At 39.1% G+C, this 16,338-nt stretch overlaps 1 protein-coding gene across 1 annotated transcript in view; it reads left to right on the top strand.

Annotated features, from left to right (window-relative positions):
* Window positions 1-16,338, top strand: part of FTCD (formimidoyltransferase cyclodeaminase) — a 291,968-nt gene that overhangs the window by 66,448 nt on the left and 209,182 nt on the right. Inside the window, exon 5 of the mRNA XM_033947252.1 lies at window positions 679-858. Within this exon, the coding sequence (XP_033803143.1) occupies window positions 679-858 (180 nt within the window). The remainder of the gene's footprint in view (window positions 1-678; window positions 859-16,338) is intronic.

Below are 16,338 nucleotides of genomic sequence, written 5' to 3'. Positions count from 1 at the left end.
TATCGACAACCCACAGCCAAGAACCAGTGGTGCCAGGAATTAAATGTACTTTACTGTACTGTTTTTCTGATTTTGTATGTTTTTCCACAATTGTACTGTAATTTGACTTAGAAAGAAAGAAAATGTTGTTAACAGATAGCTTTAAGATGATCAAAATGATTAAAATATCATTACCGAGTCTAATATTCTTGCCTTAATTTAACATAGGCCGACTTACGTCCTGATCAACTTAAGACCTGCCAGTCAGAACCAATTGCGGTCGTAAGTCGATAAGTACCTGTATAGTCATTGTGCCTTGCATATTATCCATTCAGACTTTGTACCATATCCTACTTCCTCAGTCCAGCCCCTCTTCTGTTATTTTGTCCAAAATTACAATTAAGAATTACACTTAATTGTTCCACAGTTTAATTTCCATCCTATAAATTCACATAGAATTTTTCTTTTTTCAACCATCTTTATTTTCTCTTCTTTATTAATTTCCAGGTACTGTACTTTAGTTAGATTGTGAGCCTTCGGGACAGCAAGGGAATTTTTTAAGTACCTTCTTACTTCTCATTTATAATCTTAATGTATATTTTCTTCAAACCGCTTAGAACCTAACGGATGTAGCGGTATATAAGAAATAAATTACATTACATTACATTACACAGCTCTTTTATTTTTATTCTTTCCTAGCTGAAGATGGAGGACTGGATGCCAGACTTTGGACCTGCTACTTTTGTGCCGAGATGGGGAGCAACTATCTCTGGAGCCCGCAAGTTTCTCATTGCATATAATATCAACATGTTATGCACCAAGGAGCTGGCGCACAGGATCGCATTGGACATTCGGGAGCAAGGTCGTGGCAAAGACCAGGTAGGGAGTAGGGGAGAATAGGGCATCTTTAAAACAGTCTTTCATTTCTTGTTTCACAGCTTAAATTCTAGTCAGTCAGATAGTTTTATTAATTTCTCCCTTTCCCTTATAAATATTGTAACTCATCCCTTCCCTGAAAATCCTTTTGTCCCAGTTTGTTAACAAACTCGTTTTTTTTTTTTAATTTTTAAAATCTTGTACCCATTGTTTTTAACTTTGTTAATCGCCTTGATTTAACTACAATTGCTAAGAAATGCGATATAAACTAAGGGCTAGATTCACTAAACCTTCCGATCCTCTACCGACGATCGCAAAACCAGTTCCCCAACCCGATTCACTAAACTGCTGCCCAATCATTCTCCACTCTAATCCAATCCTCCCATGCACAATAGCCAAGCGATTGATTCACTAACAATTGCTTGGCTATTTTGCATCGGGTTTTACTATTGTCAAACCCGACTGCTACAGACCTGTCAGTAACTGTGTTACCATCATCAAAAAGGGTTTTTTGGGGGGGATAGTAAAAAAAAAAAAAAAAAATCCCCCCCAATTTTTTTACACACACATGTCACAGTTTATAAATAGCTCAATATGATATATCACTAATACCTTACTCAAGCCGTTCATACAGCACCCCAGCTTATAAACAAACTCTCCCAAGTGATAAATAAACTAGGAGGTTGAAGTATCATATGGAGGCTACAAGCTCAGTACATGGAACCTTTTATAACATATATGTTATTTCAGGTCCTTATCCTGAATTGGTAAGGTGCCATGTAATCATTTACATCAAACTCCAAAAACCAGACCTGCTCTCTATTCTCCAGACACCTGAAGGGTTTTGGGCTAACTGATGTTTGGTTGGAAATTATAAACAGAGTGTTACATCAGTAAGTGGGAACTCGTGTGGAAGGTTTTATCCAAGTTCACCAGGGTTCAACACCACCAAATGCACCAACGTGTTTGGCAGATATTACCCACTCATATCATTTTAAAACACTCTGTGGGCTAATCTAAAAATCTGTAATTCATAGTGCAAAAAATTTTTTTTAACTGCTTTTTTTCTTTTTCTCTTTAGACTATAAGTGAATGCAAAAATTGTTATCAATCACCAAAAACCCTGGAGTCTATATAGTGTGGAGAATTAAATTTAAATAGGATTAAAATAAATCAATCAACAATTCAACAATGCTTTTAAATGACGTTGGTGAAAAAGCTCCTGAGAAATATAAAGCCTGGTGAATTTTAAACCTTTAATAAAATGGCTGAAAAACAGGAACTTATCAGCAAACTGCTGTTTGTTATATCATGTGGGGTGCCAGCTGATTGCCCTACAAAGCCCCGTTTCATGTCCTTCATCAGGGGCAACCTCAGGGGCATCTCCCAAACCAGTACGGTTCAAAAGTTGGTTCTCCACACGAGTTCCCACTTACTGATGTAACACTCTATTTATAATTTCCAACCAAACATTTGGTATAAGGGGCTCAGTTAGCCCCAAACCCTTCAGGTGTCTGGAGAATAGAAAGCAGGTCTGGTTTTTGGAGTTTCAAGTCATTTTGACCCCTCTCATTTAGAGTAAGGCTCTTATTTCTATCATTTACATCAAACCTCCATCCCACCCTTAAATGTAAACTTTATTTCTATCTAACTAGGGTTAAAAATATTTTAATTTATTCTGTTTTCATGCCACAAGGCAACAACAAATTTCAAAAAAAGAAGAAAAAAGGGGAAAAGAATAAGAAAAAAAATATGTATATATATTGATGGAAGGAACAGCAACACTTATTTAAATGGCCGTTTGCCAGTGTCAACATTGGTGAGTATTTCAATAAATATCCAACGCTCTACTTCGTCCAGAGCATTTCAGCCAAAAGCCAACCTTCATCGGGAGATAATATAGCTGTTGCTGAACGGCAAGAAACAAACATAACATAATATATACAACCTTACTAAAATCTATAAACCCATCATCTAAAACCTTCTCCAGAACACCCTTCAATTAAGTGAACAAACAACACCCCCTGTTAGATATCCACAATAGATTGCACACTCTGTCCTGCCCCAAACATCTCAACGGCACTATAAAACCACCTGGATGGAGGACACTAAAATATACCTTAATAATTGAATCTATAGTAAGATCCCAAATAGTCTACCACACGCCTAACAACTATACTTCCTGACTCCCAAGATGAAAAACTGAGCCCCTGTCAGTAGTACTTCATCACTCTCTCAACTTCTGCACTAAAAACCACTCGAGCAAGCAAAAGCAAACTATCATTATGTGAAAGCGAGAACAAACTAGAGTCCCGTACTGACATACTAAACAGTCAGCAGCACTTTAAAATTTTAAAGGCTATGCACATACACAAAATGTCACATACTTTACTGACTTTATTAAAAGACAGAGAGATTTGCATAGCAATAGTTAACTTTTACCTTCATATTCTGTTCTGTTGAAGATTTTTGGAATTTACAGGTGTGACAGTTGTTACCGATGATATGAAAACTGAGATTGTGAATGAATCAAACTTAAGTGAATACATTAAAAAAATACAATTATCTGCACATTGCATTGGAAACTCAGCCTTGAGGCCTTGTAATAAATAGATTTAGCTAGCTCACAGATTGGCATTCCCTGTCTAAATTGCTGATTCTACATTTCAGCTAATGCTAGGAAGTTCAGAAGGTTGATTTGGTTGATTTTGTGACTCTTTTTTTTTTTAATCTTTATTTATTTGATTCATTACAATACCTTAGTAACAAACATTCATGAATGAACACAAAGAAGATGCAAATGTAAATTCCATACAAGGAACAACAAAATATATAAGGAAACTAATCAACCATGTCCTAGTCCACATTATAGCTGATCGCCAGTATTTTAAAATAAAACATCAAATCAAATCTATCTGTCTACTATCTAGGAACAGGCAAACGGCTTTTATATATACTGTATTATACATCATCCTCCAAAAGTAAACTCGATATTAGAAATTAAACTTTCAACAAAGGTTTTTCTTTAATAAAATCTTCCAACTGGACTGGATCAAAAAACACATATTTATCACTTCCATACGAAATCAGGCATTTACATGGAAATTTCAAAAAGAAAGTAGCTCCAACTGCCAAAACCTTAGGCTTTAGCTGAAGGAACTGTTTCCTCTTGAACTGAGTTTGTCTAGAGACATCAGGAAAAATTATCACCCCTTGACCACAAAACATCTCTTGTTTTTTCAGGAAATATAATTTTAAAATATCTTGTTTTTCAAGCTCTGTCTTAAAGGTCACGAGAAGAGTTGCTCGTTTATCAATTATGTCTTTAGATGACTCCAGAAACTGTGATACATTCAAACTATCAGGTAGCACTATTCTATCCATTCCACCTTCATCTGCCTTTTCCTTGGAAGTTCTTGAGATGTAATATAGGTTATCAACCTCAAAGGTCTCCACTTTATTATATTGTAATATCTCCCTCAAATACATTCTCAAGAGTTCCATCGGAGAAAGGTAATGTGTGATTGGAAAATTTAACAAGCGAAGATTTTTAACTCTGATAGAATTTTCCATTTTTTCTAATTTAGCAAGTATCATCATACTATCCTTTATATTAGAAACAGCACTGGCTTGTAAATTACCTACTGCCTGATCTATCTTTTCAACCTTCACAGTTGTTTCTCCAATTTTAATATCTTGTTTTTTAATTTTCACAGTTACATCAGATGAAAATTGACATAAGTTCAAAACGGTTTTTTGTAGTGATGACTCTATTCTATTAATACTAAGCCAAACATCATTTAGAGTGATCACTTTATCCCTGGGGAGAGCGTCCGAGCCTTGCCCAGTAATCATCTGTACTGGGGTTAGTTCTTTAGTTTGCCCCAAGGATTGTCCTGAAACCTCCAGACCAGGTGATAAAGATAATTGAAGGGAAGAAGAACTTATTCCTTCCTTAAAAGGGGAAGGAGTTTCTTCTAACCGTGAAGAATATAATGGTTGAGGAGGTGGTGTTAGTTCCCCAGAGGATAAAGAGACAGCTTGAATGTTAGAAGTTACCTGTTCTTCAGCATGTGGCAAGATAGGAACCATGAGATGGCGATCCATCGGGCCTATTGTCCCAGCAGTTGGTATTGCTTTGGCTTTCCTCTTACCCATATTGAAAATTCGGTAACCCTAATCCTTACTCCTCTTGGACTCCGAAGGGGCTCAAAAGGAGCAAGCCCCTTTAGCCACGCCCCTTCAGCTCGCGACCCGGGGCTCGCGACCGCGGGCTGTGTACCGCGGCTGGACCGTTGTTAAAAGGATCTCCCAAGGATCCTCTCAGCTGGCTGGGTCGGGCAGCAGCAGGACTGCCTGTCCCGATGTTATAGAGTGCTAAACAGCACTAGCGACAGGCTTCCTCGCGGCTGGACCGTTGTTAAAAGGATCTCCCAAGGACCCTCTCAGCTGGCTGGGTCCGGCAGCAGCGGGACTGCCTGTCCCGATGTTGTAGAGTGCTAAACAGCACTAGCGACAGTGATTTTGTGACTCTTAAGAGACATAGATTTATGTACCATTGTTCACATACATCTATGGAATAAGGTTCTCAGAGGAACAGGAAATTTGGGTATTTTACAAAGAATCTTGTTCTTAGAGATTAGAAAATACAATACTACTTTGAGGAAGTAGGGCTTTGTAACTGACATGATTGATACTTGGAAAGGTCAAAGATCAAAACTGATTTAGGAAGAAAAGTGATACTCTGCCACCTGCTGGGTTTAAAAACTTAATAGAATGGACTTTTAGTGTTAACACTGACGTAAGGTATATTTGGAAAGGAAGTCATCTGATCAACTGTGCCATTGTATTCTAAAGCATGATAATTATTACAAATGATGTCACTTAGGGTATAAATCTGTTTGCCTTGTTTTCTCTCTTTGAAGAGCACTGAAATTTTGAGGGCTTTCTCTTCCCAGACTGTGGAAGCTCTGTCAATAAACCATTTGATTTTACATGGCTTTTCCTCGTTTGTTATTTGAATTCACAGAACAGAGTCTCTAGCCCAATGATGTGGGAAAGAGAATCCATTCTGGCAATTCTTTTGGCCTCGATGTTCGAGTCTCCAGCCACGTGAACAGTTCTTTCAACGCGCTCCTGCTGCAGTGATTTTGGATGCAAAAATGGCGCCAGTGCCACAGCATTTAAATGAAATAGAGGCAGCTCAGTGAGGGAACGTCAGGACGTCAAGATGTTAGAAAATCGCTAAAGTGGGCATGTCTAAGCGGAACCGCAAAGGTTTAAACTCATTTAATCACAAAAAACAATACAAATTTCAATTGACACTGCTACAATAGCACAAAAAACTGCGGCCGTCACTAAAGTTGGAAACATAATACTGATTTCAAAATCTCTCGTTAGAGCAGGCATATCAATTAGTCCTCACTATCCGTATCACACAACATATACAATGAGGGCTTTACTTAAACTGCAAAAGGTACCATTCGCATTTCAAAGCACACAAAGATACAAACAATACATAACCACGCACCAGGCGCTAGACAATTTAAGGCTAACCCCACAACCGATGCTGTCCACCACAAACTTGCTAGGGTTGGACCCTGAAAGTCCAACAAGCCCAAATCAAATCAGAGATTCCCATTCTCTGTTTAGACCTGCAGGCATCAAACTACCCAGACTTAATATCCAACGCCTTTCCTTTCTCAGAAGGGCAGCGTTAAGATCACCACCCCTTTCAGATAAGGCAATAGTCTCAAGAGCCACAAATCTCAAATCTTCAAAGATGTGGTTGGCTTCTAGGCAATGTGACAGTAAGGGGACTGCAGTGTCACCTTGCCTAAGTCATGATCGATGTTCAATAAGTCGCAGTTTAAGAACACAAGTGGTCTCGCCTATTTACACCAACCCACAGGGGCACCAAATAGCATACACAACCTGCACTGTTAAACATGTCGACTGATGACTTAAAGTAATGGTGTGCCCATTCAATTGTAGTATGTGGCCTGAACAATTGCAAAGACTGCACTGTCCACATGAAAAATGGCCCGAAGGTCTATCTATATGTGTGGAGTCGGATCTAATTTGAAGAAAGGAGGGTGATAAAATCTCTCTTAGATTCTTACCTCTGGTATAAGCAAACTGTGGAGGATCCTTAAATATACTATGAAGTTGTGCAACGTGCCAAAACTTCAATATACTCTGCCTCACCGTTTGAACACCAGAGACATATGGAAGTAAGCAGGTAACCTGGCTAGACGTGGACCTTTGCTGGGGATGTAAGAGGTAGGTCCTTTCTACTCATCTAGCTCATTTATATGCCCTTTTTATGATGGAAATTGGATAGCCTCATGCTAGAAATCTCTGCTTCAAGATCTCTGCTTGAAATTCAAATTCATCAATTGATGAACAAATCCTACGTAATCTGAGGAACTGCCCAACCGGGATATTTTTGCCGTAGATGAATGGTGACTGGTATAGTGGAGCAAAGTATTTTTATCTGTGGGTTTTCTAAAGATGGAACTGGAAAGTAAACTTCAAATTGACATCATACTGGTTCAGCCAAGTAAAGAAAATCCCCAATTGAGCACTGTTGCCCCACCATATAATAAAAACGTCATAAATGAAACATTTCCAGAACAATATGTGTGATTTCCATGGGGTAGATCGTAAAAATGTTTCCTCAAATGCACCAATGTACAAATTGGCGACATACGGGGCAACAGTAACCCCCATGGTGGTTCCCCTTTTTTATAAGAAATATCAATCTTGGAATAAGAAAAAATTATTTTTTAGAACAATTTTTAGCAAGGTCACAATGAATGACGAACCACTTGTAGAGCATTTTCCTGTGGTATATTTGTATATAATGCTTCTATATCAGTAAAAGGTTATCCATGTTAGACGTGTCACACATCTAATTTTCAACATATAAATATAGCCAAAATATAAACTTATTTAAGGCTATGAAGCCACCTTGTGTATGATTTTCAAAAATATTTTTTAGAATTTTTTACCAATTTTTTACCCGACCCTCAGTGGCACCACTCAGGACTCAAACTTCTCATTGTCCTGAGCTTTATGTGTCTGCTCGTCATCGGGACATTTTTCATAGAGCTTTCCGCTATTTATATTTCTATTTATGCTTTTCTTATAAAGATACTTTCTTATAAAGATAAATACTTAGCTTAAAATATGGCTAAGTCTTCTTGGTTAGAGATGTCAGCACTAATAAGGGATGTCAAAGCCGACATGTTTCGCCTCGCTTGCTTTTTCAAGGCTCAATCCCTGTAAACCACCAACAAAACCATAAATTAAAACCCATTTTAATTCACCAGTGCAGTGCTTACTATAGAAAACGTATTTCAATTATATGTTTTTTAAAAAACTAGCTCTTACTTAAGCTTAAAGCTTCCACATTTTCTACTCACCCTTAGCCATCTACCTCCGCTGTAACAATCTATCCTTTATAGCGGGGCCGACAGCATTCTCTAGTTTAAATATCATCAGAGCTCCAATCAGCCAGCTGATCAATGATGACGTGTCAACTGACGTATCAGAGCTCCCATTACTGTAACTCTTTCTTTTTTATTTCTTTTTCTTTTTCTCTAACTCCTCCCTATTTTATTCATCAAGATCCTAAATCAGACTAGAGATAGCCATTCAAGCTCTGTATTAAGTCCAAAAGGGGTAACTGTGTTCAATGTGTAGATCCAACGTTGTTCCTTATAGTTGAGTTTTTCTTCCAGGTTAACCACCCCCTCCCCCTCTTTTTCCTTACAATGATCAATCACCCTCCATTTTAAATGGCTAGAATCATGCTGGTATTGTATGCAGTGTTCAACTATCGGAGCTTGCAACGTTTTAGTTTTTATCCTTGACTTGTGCTCATTTAATCGCACATGAATAGGACGAGATGTCCGTCCTACATAAACAAGGTTGCAGGGACACATCAATATATATACTACATTTTCCGTCCGGCAGGTGGTATTAGTAAATGCCGTGATAGTTTTCTTAGTTTGAGGGTCTGTCCATATGCTACCCTCAATGGTGCTATTACACCATTGACAGCTCCCACATTTACTATGGCTGCCCACTGTAGTATCATATCTGCAACCTAGTTTTTGTTGTATTAAGGTCTGCCCTATTGATTTGCCTTTCCTAAAAGCAAACATTGGAAGTTCCGCAAAAACATTATGAAGTTGTAATACCTGCCAGTATCGTTTTATCTGGTGTATAAGTGCCTTAGCTGCTTCAGAATACGGAAGCACGCAAATAAGTCTATCATCCACTTCTGGGTGACTGTTCTCTGTTAATAGTAAATCTCTATTAGCATATTTAGCTCGTAAATATGCACGGCGGATAGCTTTTACTGGATAACCTCTCACCTTAAACCTTTGCTGTAACTCATTAGCCGCTTTTTTAAATTCTTTAATATCTGAAGAGACTCGTCTAACCCTAAGGAACTGGCTAACTGGAAGGTTAAATTTAAGATGGTAGGGGTGGTAACTTGAAAAATGTAACAAAGAATTTCGGGCTGTGGGTTTCCTGAACAGTTTTGTAGTCAATTGAGTATTTTCTTTAATAAGACGCATGTCTAAAAAATCCAATGTTGTAATATCATACGTAGGAGTAAACTGAAGATGAATGTCCCTAGTATTTATCCACCTAAGAAATTCTAGCAATTCTTGTTCAGTGCCCTTCCAAAGAAAGAAAATGTCATCTAAAAACCTATTCCAAAGCAGAATGTTGTTAAAGAAATTAGAAGGATATATCTCATTCTCCTCAAATTTATTCATATAGAGTGTGGCCACTGAGGGAGCCAAAGTGGCCCCCATAGCCACCCCCTGGATCTGTTGGTAATAGGTACCTCCAAATTCAAAATAATTTTGCTCAATCACCCATTGGGCTAATGTAGTTAGAAAATCTGTGCTGATCCGTTGATCATCTCTTTTAGACAAAACCTCTTTTACTACTTCAAGAGCCCCTTGTTGGGGAATTTTAGTATATAAAGAGACCACATCAAGGGTTACTAGAAAAGTTGTTGACTCAACTTGTGTGATTTGAGTTAGAATCCTAAGAAAATGGGAGGAATCTTTAATATAAGAGGAGATCTTCATCACTTCCTTCTTTAAAAAGAAATCTACAAATTTAGACAAGGCTCCCTCAGTGGCCACACTCTATATGAATTTCTTAGGTGGATAAATACTAGGGACATTCATCTTCAGTTTACTCCTACGTATGATATTACAACATTGGATTTTTTAGACATGCGTCTTATTAAAGAAAATACTCAATTGACTACAAAACTGTTCAGGAAACCCACAGCCCGAAATTCTTTGTTACATTTTTCAAGTTACCACCCCTACCATCTTAAATTTAACCTTCCAGTTAGCCAGTTCCTTAGGGTTAGACGAGTCTCTTCAGATATTAAAGAATTTAAAAAAGCGGCTAATGAGTTACAGCAAAGGTTTAAGGTGAGAGGTTATCCAGTAAAAGCTATCCGCCGTGCATATTTACGAGCTAAATATGCTAATAGAGATTTACTATTAACAGAGAACAGTCACCCAGAAGTGGATGATGGACTTATTTGCGTGCTTCCGTATTCTGAAGCAGCTAAGGCACTTATACACCAGATAAAACGATACTGGCAGGTATTACAACTTCATAATGTTTTTGCGGAACTTCCAATGTTTGCTTTTAGGAAAGGCAAATCAATAGGGCAGACCTTAATACAACAAAAACTAGGTTGCAGATATGATACTACAGTGGGCAGCCATAGTAAATGTGGGAGCTGTCAATGGTGTAATAGCACCATTGAGGGTAGCATATGGACAGACCCTCAAACTAAGAAAACTATCACGGCATTTACTAATACCACCTGCCGGACGGAAAATGTAGTATATATATTGATGTGTCCCTGCAACCTTGTTTATGTAGGACGGACATCTCGTCCTATTCATGTGCGATTAAATGAGCACAAGTCAAGGATAAAAACTAAAACGTTGCAAGCTCCGATAGTTGAACACTGCATACAATACCAGCATGATTCTAGCCATTTAAAATGGAGGGTGATTGATCATTGTAAGGAAAAAGAGGGGGAGGGGGTGGTTAACCTGGAAGAAACACTCAACTATAAGGAACAACGTTGGATCTACACATTGAACACAGTTACCCCTTTTGGACTTAATACAGAGCTTGAATGGCTATCTCTAGTCTGATTTAGGATCTTGATGAATAAAATAGGGAGGAGTTAGAGAAAAAGAAAAAGAAATAAAAAAGAAAGAGTTACAGTAATGGGAGCTCTGATACGTCAGTTGACACGTCATCATTGATCAGCTGGCTGATTGGAGCTCTGATGATATTTAAACTAGAGAACGCTGTCGGCCCCGCTGTAAAGGACAGATTGTTACAGCGGAGGTAGATGGCTAAGGGTGAGTAGAAAATGTGGAAGCTTTAAGCTTAAGTAAGAGCTAGTTTTTTAAAAAACATATAATTGAAATACGTTTTCTATAGTAAGCACTGCACTGGTGAATTAAAATGGGTTTTAATTTATGGTTTTGTTGGTGGTTTACAGGGATTGAGCCTTGAAAAAGCAAGCGAGGCGAAACATGTCGGCTTTGACATCCCTTATTAGTGCTGACATCTCTAACCAAGAAGACTTAGCCATATTTTAAGCTAAGTATTTATCTTTATAAGAAAGTATCTTTATAAGAAAAGCATAAATAGAAATATAAATAGCGGAAAGCTCTATGAAAAATGTCCCGATGACGAGCAGACACATAAAGCTCAGGACAATGAGAAGTTTGAGTCCTGAGTGGTGCCACTGAGGGTCGGGTAAAAAATTGGTAAAAAATTCTAAAAAATATTTTTGAAAATCATACACAAGGTGGCTTCATAGCCTTAAATAAGTTTATATTTTGGCTATATTTATATGTTGAATGTTCTGGCACCTTGATAATAATTTCAATATTTGTGCGTGGATTTGACACATCTAATTTTAGCATGAAATCAGTGGCATCCCTTATAAATGATGCTGCCAAAGGGACAATAGATTGTAAAAATGTGTCTACATATATGGACAAAGATTCAAGTAAGGACCCTTTCGATGAGATTATAGGGCGGCCAGGGGGATTTCGTAGATCTTTATGAACTTTGGGCAGCAGATACAGGACTGATGTTACCGGATGCTGGACAGTCATAAATTGAAATACATTTTTGGTGATGTAACCCAAAGATAGAGCCTCTGCCAGCACTGCATCTATCTCACTTTTTATCATGTTAGATGGATTCTGATCTAAGGGGCAATAGAATGCTACATCAGACAGTTGGCTATCAGCTTCATGGACATACATATCATAATCCATCACTACTACAGAACCACTTTGTTTGCTGCTTTTATGATCAGATACGTATCGTCTTGCAATTCTGATAAAGCTAACCTTTCTGATCTAGATAAATTTTGGTGGTGCTGAATTTTCTTGTATGTCTTTCATCACCAGTTTTTGAAATGTGTCGATAGCCGAATCTATTGCTCCAGGGGGAACCCATTGGGTGGGACCTCTAACTCTGGACATATCTTCCTGCGGAGAAAGATCCTTGAAAAACACTTTCAAACGTAACACGCAAAAAAAGTGTTTCAGACTTTCAAAAATTGTGAACCTGTCCATGCGTGATGTGCGTGCAAATGATAGACCCCATTGTAATACATCGATCTGTAATGGTGTTAGGGACTTAGATGAAATACTGATTATTGCCATCTCTGTCGTGAACGTGTCACCGGTCGGGCTTGTTGTGGTGCAGGGTGCGTTACTGTGGGTGCTTGGTGGAAAGGCCATCTGTTTTGTGATCGTGTTTGACCTAAAAAAGATTGTGTCACTCCTTGGGCATTATACCTTGGGTATTATACCCTGGATGCCCACTCCCTCCTGCCATCGGCTGGCTCCCCGACAACAATAAAAAACAAAATGGCAGGAAGGATGTTGAATCCCTCCTGCTGGCAAATACCTCTCCCCACCATGACAAAAATCCAGGAGAAGGGATACCCTCCCCCTCCTGACCCCTTCCCATACCTCATAATGTTGGGAGCAGGAGGGGTGCTCAGTCCCTCCTGCTCTGTAGGCCTCCTGGATGTGACTGGGCCTTAGGCCCCGCTTCAGTGCATCATGAGGGAGGGGCCTGAGGCACCTGTGCTAATTAGAGACTTCCTAGGATATGATAGAGACTTACAAGATCATAAAGGGCATAGCGAGAGTAGAGAGGGACAGATTCTTCAAACTTTCGAATAATAAAAGAACAAGAGGGCATTCAGAAAAGTTGAAAGGGGACAGATTCAAAACGAATGCTATGAAGTTCTTCTTTACCCAATGTGTGGTGGATACCTGGAATGCGCTTCTATAGAGCGTAATAGGGCAGAGTACGGTACTGGTACGGTTCAAGAAAGGATTGGACAATTTCCTGCTGGAAAAGGGGATAGAGGGGTATAAATAGAGGATTACTGCACAGGTCCTGGACCTGTTGGGCCGCCGCGTGAGCGGACTGCTGGGCACGATGGACCTCAGGTCTGACCCAGCAGAGGCATTGCTTATGTTCTTATGCTTATGTTCTTAGGGGTGAGCCTAAGGAAGTCCCTGATTGGATCCCCTCAGTACTCTGCGGTCTGTTGGGAAGGTTTGGTATGGCCATGGTTTTCAATGCTGTCCAATGTGTTCACTTTTTTGGTGGTATCCCTCACCATAAGCGCCAATGCAAAAGGGTAAAGCCACCGGTATTAAAGGCCCTCCTTTCTTAAGTAGGTGGTCATCGGTTACATGTCTTTACATTTATAATGTGTGGCAGCCGCCACATCGTGATATATTTCCACTTTGGCAGCTTTCCAGTGATAGACATGCAGCTACCGTGTTGCATAAAAAATTTCTTCTTTAAGTTTAAAGCTGGCAAGGCATATTACGATGTTCCTTGGCAAATTAGCCTTTGGGCGTCCCAAGGCATGATGCGCCCGTTCTATATCATTGTCCGTCAGGGATCCCTCACGGCCTCTAGCTTGTGCTAGCACATCAGCACAAATGTCCTGTTGCCGCGTGTCTAGGAAATACGCCACCTCTGGCACTCCCTGGATTTGCAGATTACACCCCCGAGTGCAGTTCTCTAAATCCTCAATTTTATCACACAAGGCTGATTCTCCAGTGCGCAGTTTATCCACTTCTTGCTAAACTTCAATTATATCCTCTGTTAGGCCGTCCACACGTGTTTCCACTTCGTCCTGTCGCCGAGCAAGCTCCACCAGTTCATGCTTAAGGTCCGTAATTACCATTGTAATATCCTGGCATATGGTTTGCATTTCCGTTCTAATGTCTAACAGTAGTTCTTTAATTGAGCCTGATGGTTCACTCAGCTCTCCACTGGGTCCCGCTGCTGGATAAAGGTTCATTTCTGGCAGGATGTCCCTCGATTCTGCGGCCTCTACCATCTTGCCCATGTCTGCTGGGCTCATGCCCTTATTTTTCAGTGGTCCCTGTTTACCCTCCCCCCTGCATAATGGTAGGTGTACAATTTTCACCAGGGAGACATGGCTGGTGTCTCTCTGCCTTCTTTCATCTAGGAGGGGAGCACTGTAAGTGAGGTGTTTTGCTAATTTTGTGTGCGGCTCCATCGGAGCTCCATTCAAAGCAGTCCAGCCATGTCGGTGATGTCACTTCTTCCCTTTTTAATATATAATATTGGATGTATACCTTTATATGTGATCATATGTTTTATGGGATTTTTCTAATTTGTTTATTTATATCTGATATATATATTTTATAAGACTAGTTACAAGTAAGTTTTAGGGGGGAAGTTATCAAACTGTGTTAGGGCTTTAAGTTATTTTATTTGCTCTTTTAATGCAAATTAAAAGGCTCTAACACAGCCTGACAATATTAACTAAAGTAATATTTAAGTCACCATGGGTTACAATGAGATGCAAAACATTAAAATGCATGTTTTGCATCTCCTTATCTTGCAAATATCCTTATGTGAGATTGTAAATTGTTAGGGATACAAAATCATGGTAAAAGAGGAATTTTTTCACTGCCTGGGAGCATTGAGATGCAAAGCTCTGGCCCAATGCTCCTGGGCTGACAGAGCAGGTTTTCCCCAGGCATACCGCCCCCTTGGCTGAAGCCCCACCCATCCCCACGCATCAAAATGTAGAAACCCCTACTCCCCCACATTTTACGTGACTTCCACTAGGGGCACCATTTTGTGGCTGTTGCTGGAGAACCCCCCTGGACCTCCAGTGTTTCTACAAGTAGCCCTTTGGGCCTATGGGGACAAATGGTTGGTGGAGGAGAGTGGGAAACTTCCACCTTGTAGGTGGTTGGCTAGGCTTCAGCATCAGTCAAGAGAGGGTGGTAAGTTGGTGGGGGAGCAACCTGCTCTGCCGGCCCAGAAGCATTGTTATTCTTTTACCATGGGATTTAGCAATATGAACTATTGAGATCATGCAGGTTCCTGAATCCCACAGTAAATGATGGTAGTAAAAGGCAATATGTTTACATATCTTAATGTTTTATATAGTGCTTCTGAGTTTTAATATAAATTTGGTCATTTGTTGTTTTTTTCTAAATTTACATAATATATGTTTTTATTTGTTATAGTTTTAACCCCTGATAAAGATATATTGAAATATAGTCATGTTGGGTTTCTACTGAATTAGACTAATAAAATTGGTTTTGGTCATTTTGTTTAGTAGTGTTCTGGTTTCTTCTGGGGATCAACTCCAGCTTTATTCAATTTTGTTTTTTTTCTGTTTGGCTTCATTCCCTGTATATTTCACATTTGTGATTATTCCAGGTTTAATTGTGGGATTTTTAAAAACATTTTGTTTATCCGTAGAAAAATAAATCCAGGAGAAACTACCTTACTCAGTGGCACAATTATTCCAATATTAATATGGATTTTTTTCCTGCTAATTCCATCTAATGTGAACTAGATGCATGCACACCAATCAGTTTTCATTTTGGACATATTTTGGCAAACTTTAATCCATCCACATGTCTTAAATCTCTATAGGGCAGTTACCGCAGCAGCAGCCGCTAGTACAGATTTGTAAAAGGGGAGGGGGCAGTTTATTAAGATATATTTTTAAACAATTTGCAAATAGCATACATTAAAAATGAAATTTTAAAAAATGTTGCCATGATCTTTTTTTACTCCCTTTTTATCAGCGTGGGCTGGCGTGGTAAATGCTTTGGACACTCACAAAATTCCTATGAGTGGCAGTGCACTTACCTTGTCAGTCCACACTAAAATCCTCTAGGCGTAGCTTGATATAAGGGGGCCTTAGTTCTCTCTCAAATTAACAAAAAAGCCTGGTTGTTTTTTTTTTAATTTTCATTTTGTTTTAAAACAAACATATTTCCTTCACTACTGAAATCAAGAAGTGTGTGGATGAAGAATAATTGTGATGCTACATTGAGGATGGGAGAGATGAGGATACTTGGCTGT

Source organism: Geotrypetes seraphini, chromosome 5, assembly GCF_902459505.1.
Source record: "Geotrypetes seraphini chromosome 5, aGeoSer1.1, whole genome shotgun sequence".
Taxonomy (NCBI): domain Eukaryota; kingdom Metazoa; phylum Chordata; class Amphibia; order Gymnophiona; family Dermophiidae; genus Geotrypetes; species Geotrypetes seraphini.
The sequence above is the reverse complement of the archived record's forward strand: the minus strand, read 5'-3'. Positions and strand labels throughout refer to the sequence as shown.